At 32.7% G+C, this 8,637-nt stretch overlaps 1 protein-coding gene across 2 annotated transcripts; it reads right to left on the bottom strand.

Moving 5' to 3' along the window:
• Window positions 1-97: 97 nt before the first annotated feature.
• LOC119836053 (peptidyl-prolyl cis-trans isomerase FKBP4) lies at window positions 98-6,274 on the bottom strand. Of its 2 annotated transcripts, XM_038361268.1 has the most exons (8): window positions 5,912-6,273; window positions 4,683-4,825; window positions 4,300-4,420; window positions 3,593-3,982; window positions 3,114-3,385; window positions 2,596-2,706; window positions 1,899-2,051; window positions 98-1,622 (listed from the first exon to the last, which is right to left on the bottom strand). In XM_038361268.1, exons 1-8 carry the CDS (start codon window positions 6,111-6,113, stop codon window positions 1,599-1,601), a joined length of 1,416 nt encoding a protein of 471 aa, XP_038217196.1. In that variant the 5' UTR covers window positions 6,114-6,273; the 3' UTR covers window positions 98-1,598. The 2 variants fall into 2 exon arrangements, with proteins under 2 accessions (XP_038217196.1, XP_038217204.1); XM_038361276.1 differs by lacking the exon at window positions 1,899-2,051 and having other exon boundaries at window positions 5,912-6,274.
• Between the last annotated feature and the right edge of the window lie 2,363 nt (window positions 6,275-8,637).

Below are 8,637 nucleotides of genomic sequence, written 5' to 3'. Positions count from 1 at the left end.
GTTTTTATAAATAGGAAGCGCCTTGACGGATAAGGCAAAAGATTGGGAGGAATTTGGGGATGAAAGCTTATTGGATATGAGCATTAAAAAACATAAAAACTGCATAACAGCACTTTATTGGAACTCGCCTTGTCAGTAACAATGACACTCGAACAATTATAATAAACCAGTAAAACCCGATATACACACAAACATACGTATAAACAAACTACATGGAGATACAACATGTACTGATGTGGATATTTTTTCCTTTAAACAAATTCTTATGTTAATAAAATTCACGGGATATCGCAGATTTTTCAGGTCCTATTACATATATAATAAGATTTTTTTTCTTAAAATCTATCAATAATGAAAAAATTAAAGCAGGAAGTCTCTGTAAGAAAACTTGAAAAATATCAGTGTATTGCACTATTATTACGCTTGCAAAACATCTCGACTTAAATTCATCAAGAACACTAATTCCATTAAAAACTACTCAAAACGTATTGCTTTTAATATTTGAACTATTGGTAAGGACTTAAATGCGATATGAATATATTTGAGAAATTATTGCTGTAAATATTCATTTATTGTATAATATGGTTATATACGTAAAAGGCACCTTAATTAATTTGTAAAGTACATGTTTAGATTGAGATAGCACGATTATAGCCAAACAAAAGAAAGAGACAAACATATGTTTCATATCATTTTGGTGCTCGAATAGTATTCATATTTCAATCTCCTTCCTACGTTTATAATCATGCATTGTATAAGACACGACAGGTGTACGCACATACGAAGCTAATGCTACGATTTCTAGCTTTAAAGTACCCTCATATTAAAATTACATTAATGGTAAAAAATTAAATAATACACCAATACACACTTGTAAAATAAAAGGGTATCTGAGCGAGCTAATAAGTCTATCTCGCTCAGATAGCCATTTGGAATGAGAGATAGAATACAAGTATGTATATGATCGAAGGCCAAAATAGTGCATATATTCCTTCTCATTCTAGCAAGACACTACATTGTGTAAATCGAAACAGCCGCTAAAATTTGATTTTAATTTGAGAACTTATTTATGACTGAAGTTAATTTATCACATTTATACAATAAGTATTTGGAAAGGCTTACTATTCGTAAGTAGGGGCAGAGATCTGACGATGTCAGCTAAAAAGAATTGCAACGGAGTCTTCATAGTTAAGAATAACATAAACAATAAAGCAAAACAAACTTCGTCTCTTGGACTAAAATATAGCCTACATTAAATCCAGTTATTGCTTATAGTAAATATTTAAAATTACGTAAAATCCTAATGTGAGAGGGTTCCTAGATAATTGAAATGCACATTTTTTGCTTGAATTGTAAGACATATATTGTATAATAGTACCTATAGTGTATATTATGGTATAATAAATCCTGGATGTGCTGTTTTTAGCGAAACCTTTGGTTTTTCGAGGGATTTTTAAGGCCCACGTGGTATGCTATAGTTATAAGGCAACTTTTATGGATAAAATCGTAAGCTTACAGGAGAAGTTTAATATATTGTTTGACAAACTGCAATTCCCATAACCAACATCGGCCAACAAACTGGTTGGTCGCCAACCTTTTCACATGTTCTCGAACTGTCCATCCTGAAAGAAAAACAGAGAGAATATGAGTTACAATCGATGTCATGTTCAACTTCTACAATTAAACATACATCACAATGTACCACGGACGAAGCCGGGAAGAACAGCTAGTACTTTCTAAACTAGTGTTTTCAAGCGAAACGCATGATCTAAGAATCTACTGTCATATTTTTCTTCTATGCACTAGCCGTTGAGAAGATCTTAGCGGCTAGACCGATTTTAATGAAATTTTTTGCGTGTCCAGGCGGATCGTTCCCCCTTCCCACCCTCTGCCTTTACCTTATCCAGCATCAGTATATTGGGGTTCTCCTTCTCGAACTCGGTGGGCTTCCTGTCCCGCTGGCGGTCGGTCCACTCGCCCTCGCCCTTGCCCCACTCGCCGACCTTCTCGCCGATGATGTCCACCTCCTCTTTGGCGCGCTGCTTTTCCACCTTTTTGTGAAGAAAAAGGGGAAAGGGAGTTCGTTAAATTGCGTTATTGTCGTGGGAGTTGTGGCATTCCGCTCTGGCTTCGCCCGTGGTACATATATAGCCCGCAACACTCATAGATTATGTGCGTATCCAACGATGAAAGAATTGTTGAAAACAGTCTAGCAGTTCCTGAGATTAGCGCATTATAACTCAACTTTATATTATTAAGTATAGGTAGAAGTATGAATTAATTTCTTAAAAATAAATATTAATTTATTCTTAATTGGCCGATTTCACTTCTACAAAGTATTTATATATTTATTAACACTTTATTGTACAATGGAAATATAACAGTTAACAAAAACAAGTAACTAATATCTATATCTACTGTACAATTTGGCGGCCTTATTGCTTAGAAGAGATTTCTTCCAGGCAACCTTGGGATATAGGAATTATAAATTTTGAAAAGGCAGAAAGCGTGTTTGCTAAACACATCTGTTTGTTGCTATACTATAAAGAGGAAATACATATTGGTACCTGTTAAGGTATCCTGATAATTTCATACCTGCGTGTCGTGTTTGGCGAACTTGTCGAACATGTTGGCGTACATCTGCTTTTCCTTCTGCTTCTGCCGCTGTATCGTGTTGCGGCACACTATCACTTGGTTCGCTGCCGCCTGCGATTTACAAGCATATTGTTATAATGATGCTAAGCATTTTTAATTTTGGCGTAAGTTTGTCTAGTTTGCCTTCATCTTATTTCAGAATATTGATTCACAATAAATCATTTATTTGAGTAAAAATACTTTTAAAATGTCACACGATAAATAAGAAAATGGAAAATGCGGTCTTGTCGCCAGGTAGCAATGTCCGTCAGAGTAAACCCATAAAATGAAAAATTAGTTTTTATGTTTTTTATAATATTTGGACTATTTAGATAGTTAATTAGTTGTATTAATAAAAATCATTTTTAGTTCAAACAAGTAATATTAATGATATGGGTCTAAGTCTCAGAAATAACGCTATTTATCATACTTAAACATTTAAAATTAACACAATATTGTAATTAAAGAAAGGAAACTACCTTATTCTGAGGCTCCATTTCAACAACAGCTTCAAAGTCTTTCATGGCCATCTCAGCTTCACCCAAACCCAACATAGCTTGCCCCCTTCTAAACAGACCCTTAACATTCTTAGGGTCAAACTTCAGTGCCTTGGTGGCGTGGTCCTTCGCCTCGAAGTGATGCGCCGGCGCAACTTTTAGATACACGAGAGACAGGTTCAGGTGAGCAGATATCAATAGGTCCTTGGCCTTGGATTTGTTCTCCTCAGGTTCAGATGCGTCTTCCGGCATGTCTGTGGATGATTTGAAGAGTTGTGTAAATATACAAGAAAAAACTGCTAGATTTGATTGGTGAAACAAATATAACAGTTATATTAGTGGGTTAAATATTAACGTTAATAAATTTTTCATAAAATAAATACTTAATCTTAAGTATTTTATATAACTTTAGTAAGTATGGATAATGCTCTTCTCATCATCAAGTATATCATTTAACTTACCTTCAAGCAACGAGACAACCTTCCTGTACTTCTTAATCGCCAACTGAAACTTGTTCCCTTTGAAATATTCCGTTCCCTTGTCCTTAGCTATTTTGGCCTGCTCCAACTTCTCATCACCGTCCATGGCCCAGGAGTCCTTGGCCTTTTCAAAGCTGATTAGTTTCACTGTGTACTCAACTGTTGTGTTCGGAGGCACCCCCAATTCAGAATGACCCTCGGATTTGAAAGCATACTTGGGCTGAATAGTCAGTCGTGATTTCTCGTCTTTGAGGAACTTCTCGAGGGCCCTTTCGATACCTTCGCAAATGTTCTGATCGCTGCCCTCTCCGAGTGTGAATGTCACTGTACGAGTGTCGAAGATCTTGTCACCATACTTGCCCTCCAATTCCACTAAAAAAAATTAAATGAGTTATTAATATTGAAACAGTTTCACATCTGTAATCTACCGAAAAATAACACATCAAGGTAAGGAGGATGTTACGGATCATAATTTTTTCAATAGAGTACAATCTCACCACACAGTTTAATTATTTTAATCTAACAGTGTTTACAATTTAAGGTAAATATTACATAGAAGGAAAGAAAAAGACAGAAACATTTATTTATTATTTAACACAGTGAAGTTTATTTTTACGGAAGCATGCGAAAATTTTCGAATATGTTTAAAACACAATTTATTTTAGAGTTGTTGCAAAATGTAATAATACCTGTCACAACAGATCCATCATTGGGGTTATCGAAGCCTGATCCCTGCTCTATAATGTACCGTAGAATACCCTTGTTCTTGCTAGGACTGAGATCCTCCAACTTCCAGTCAATCATCTCAATCTAAAAAGGTCATCAAATCAAATACATGTTTCTAGTAATTTACTATGATAAATAAGTCATGTATGATGCCATGAAAAATCTTCAGAATGCCTACTATTATATCTTAAACTGCTGTAATAAATTTGTCTTTTAAGCTATACCTTCACGGCAAAGCCACCAACTTTTACGATCTTTGGTTCTGAGATGAAAATTATAGCTGATTTGCCTTTAAAAAAAAATTATTAGTGAAAAAAATTTGTGAATCAATATATTGATTACTCACCTCAAATTGCAATGTGGAATTGGGTGGGATTTTAGGTGGACTTCCTCTCGCCCCATAAGCATATTCAGGAGCACAGGTCAACATACACACTTCACCCTTTTTCATAGTAGCTACACCAATATCCCATGCTTTTATAACACTCCCTAGAATTAACCACAGGAAAATTATAATAAACTAGCTGTTCATCCCAGCTTTGTGTGGCAAATATATATCCTATGTCACCCAGTGAAGGTGCAGCATTCTAATGATGAAAGAATTTTCAAAATCAGTCCAGTAGTTTTCGTTGCACAGCTGTATTTTATTAATAAATATTCCAACATCCATTTTGAAAATCATGTTATAAAAAAAGAAACATAAAAATCTTATCATTATATCTTTGCTTTTTACTTATCCTTTATCCTTTACATGAGGTGGTCTGGAGGAAATAGTTGATAAGCGATAAGGTTACCTTTACTTACGATGCACTTTACATTTACATGTACATTTAATACATAGCATGTATTTTATGTATTTTAATTTTAAAAAGTACAATAATTTAATTTGTAAAATACATTTAGTGGTTGATAATGCTTGTGAAAAAAAGGATGTGGTTATAGTTACATTGTCAAAGGGTGATAATGAAGCTATCATATGCAAATGAAATAAAAAATTACCAATTAATAAATTACAATTAAGGTACATCTATCTTCTATTAAATATGAATGTTTTTGAATCTGTTACCAAACACTTCTGAAACGGCTGGACCTATTTTTATAAAACTTTGCATGATAAGGGTGATGCAGAACAATGTTTGGCAGTGTAGCAACTTTTCTTATATAATGCAGGATATTCTCAATAATATATAAACAGCATGAACAGTGTGATAAGAATTAATATTTATATTCACACAATGTTTTTGCATGTTTACGAAATTAATAGTACTGTAAATATATACATATCACCAAATACATATTATAATGAATTAAATAAATGATTTTTAAATTTTTAAGTTCTTGGCATTTTTTTTAAATTTTCATATGTTTTTCTGTTATTTCGGGTGAAAGCAAATCCTATGGATAAAAGAAATCGGTCCTGTAATAGAGAGTATTACAGGACTGATGTATTCGACATTCATATGTATTTCATTAATATTTACAATAATACATTTTTTTATATATTTAACTTGATATCCTGCAAAAGTTACGTTTTGAAAATCAGTTCTCGTACATATATTTGAATGTAAAACTAACCTTTTCCGAGTGTAAACTCGAAGGGCTCATTTCGATCTTTGCTGGAATCGAACTTTGTACCATCCAAAAGCGTTCCTGTATAATGCACGGTTACTTCGACACCAGCATTTGGAGTTTCCGTGCCTTCTCCCTCTTTAATTATTCTTTTCAACACACCACGGTCTCCAGCTTTTGTAATATCGATTCCTTGATCGACAGTCATGTTCTTATCTTAATTATATACTGATTCAGACAAAGCTAGGAATGTTTTTCGCAACTAACGCTTGCAATTACACGTGCTTCAATGCGTTTTAATAATTTTCTCGAAAACTCGAAGACCGCGCCGGTTCAAGTACAATTACAAATTGAATGAAAATTGAAAATGACAAACGCTTTTGACGTTGTATGTCAAAGAAAAGGGAATTTTCTAGACAAGACAATTGGATAGTTGTACTAAATATGAACAGCTTAATTCAATAAGATATAACAGTTTTTATTAAAATTTGTTTTAATTTTTACTGATAACAAATATTTGTGGATATGTAGCAACTAGCAATAAGTATACATCCATAAAAAATTCTCTTAAATTATACTTACATACTTATTGCATTATTATTAAAGCATAAAGATAGTCAAGAATAATAAAAATATCCAACAATCGAACTATGAGCTGCTGTATAGCAGTTATCGGTGATATGAAATTTATTTGGTATGAACCTATAGGTTTAAATGCTTTTTGCCCCCTTCATACTTAGTGGACCATCTAGAACTCAAAAGTTCTCCATTCAATACTTATGCGGTAATAGTCCTTGGGGTTATAATATTGCACACATTACAAAGTTTATACCTATCTATTTCCACTTTAGCCACAAAGAGTAAGTGCATTAATTATATTCTTACAAGCTAAAATAGGCATTCATTTTTTAAAGCATAAAAATTATCATTCTACTGGCAACCAAAAGCAGTTTGTACCGCATAAGTCAAACAACAATAGCTGCAAACATACAGGACCAATAAAGAACAAGACTAAAAGGAAGTACTTTGTCATTTTGGGAATGTCAATCAAAAATATAACATATGTCTATGACTATACATTCTTTATTACACTAAATCTGTCAGTCTTTACAATTTTTTCATATTTACAATCCAACTCTTATATGCACCTATATAATTTTAATTGAAATTTAACATTTCAAATATTGAACACAACCATTTAGGAATTTAACAAACTTGAATAAGATCTAACTTAAAAATTTACTAGTGTTTCTTGATGCAGTATTAAAAGTACAAGATAATTTTGTTGAGGCAAGATGTCATCTCTTATCAATGCTACACAATCAATATGACACAAAAGAAATGCAAATAGTTTTGAAACAACCTTCTGACCTCATGTTACATGCGATACAAACCATTATTATTTGTTATATACACAATATATTTACATATTATATAAAAGAAAAATGAAATGTAACTATAATGTGAATCACAAAGTATTTTTAAATAAGTACAGAACTACCGAAAGTGTTTAGTATATTTTTAAGTTTAAGATCTTTTACAAAATTAATAAATGTTGACAAATATTTAAGTTCTATGACATAAATTTGGGCATGATTTAACATAGTGCCTTATATTATTAGGCTCGCTTTGTCCTAATAAATTCTTTTTGCCAGCAAGTAACCACTCGTCAGAGCCATCACAACAATCACAGATACCATCATTGATTAATCCAGAGGGTATAGAGTTGATAGATGATTTTGGAAACTGAGTATCACAGTAGAAAACACCAACAGGACATGCGTTTGTGCTAGGCTCATCTGAACCATCATCACAATCACAAAAGTCATCATTCACAAATTCAAATGGAATATGTTGTTCCGACTTTCTACATTTGAATTCATTTTTAGAATTCGGTCTATAATCTTTTACTTGCGAAAAGTAAACACCTCTTATAACACCATTGTCATTGATATACTTATCGTGTTCGGATCGCACATGAACTAATTCCTTAACACGGGCATGATCTAGCATTGGAACTATTTTGCTATTGTTAGTTTCAGACGATAGTGTTAAGAAAAAATACAATTGGTAAAGAATGAAACAGCTCGCGGCAACTGCAGTCATTAAGACAACATTTTTCTTCTTCTTTAACGCAGCTAACATTTTTGTTTTGATTTGGAGTATTGATAGGATTATCACATGTACTTACGGAGATAGTAATTTGTTTTTACACGTATTTCGTAAAAATGTAAACATCTCCACCGGCCATCCTTTGTCAATGTCAGTTTGCAGTCATTAATTTACAGACAATTAATGTCAACACCTACTAAGTCAAATAAAGTCATAGATAGTGACTATACTCATATATCAAAACCACACAGTAACATTGAATAACTAAATACAAAATTGGGGTTTGGGAATTCACGAAAATAATAAAGTTAAATTAAATGGACACGAGACAGCCAACTGACATAGTCCCAGGAATTCGAAACTTATAATAATTAATTTCATTGTTTTTTTTAAGGAATATCTAACACTTCTTTAGAAATAATTTTAATACAGTTGGTAAAATAATGTACTAAAAAGTATTTTTCTTGTAAAAACCATTATTTATAATTGATCTGTTTAATATACAATCAGCTAAGTCGTATAGCCATACAACTTAGTTGAAATAACACTAACTCTTTATATTTTTCACGGAATTAATTTTACTATCATACTTATCTGTAAATAAGCAATTAGACAATGAC

Source organism: Zerene cesonia, chromosome 3, assembly GCF_012273895.1.
Source record: "Zerene cesonia ecotype Mississippi chromosome 3, Zerene_cesonia_1.1, whole genome shotgun sequence".
Taxonomy (NCBI): domain Eukaryota; kingdom Metazoa; phylum Arthropoda; class Insecta; order Lepidoptera; family Pieridae; genus Zerene; species Zerene cesonia.
Note: the sequence above shows the minus strand (reverse complement) of the source record. Positions and strands in the feature narration are given on the sequence as shown.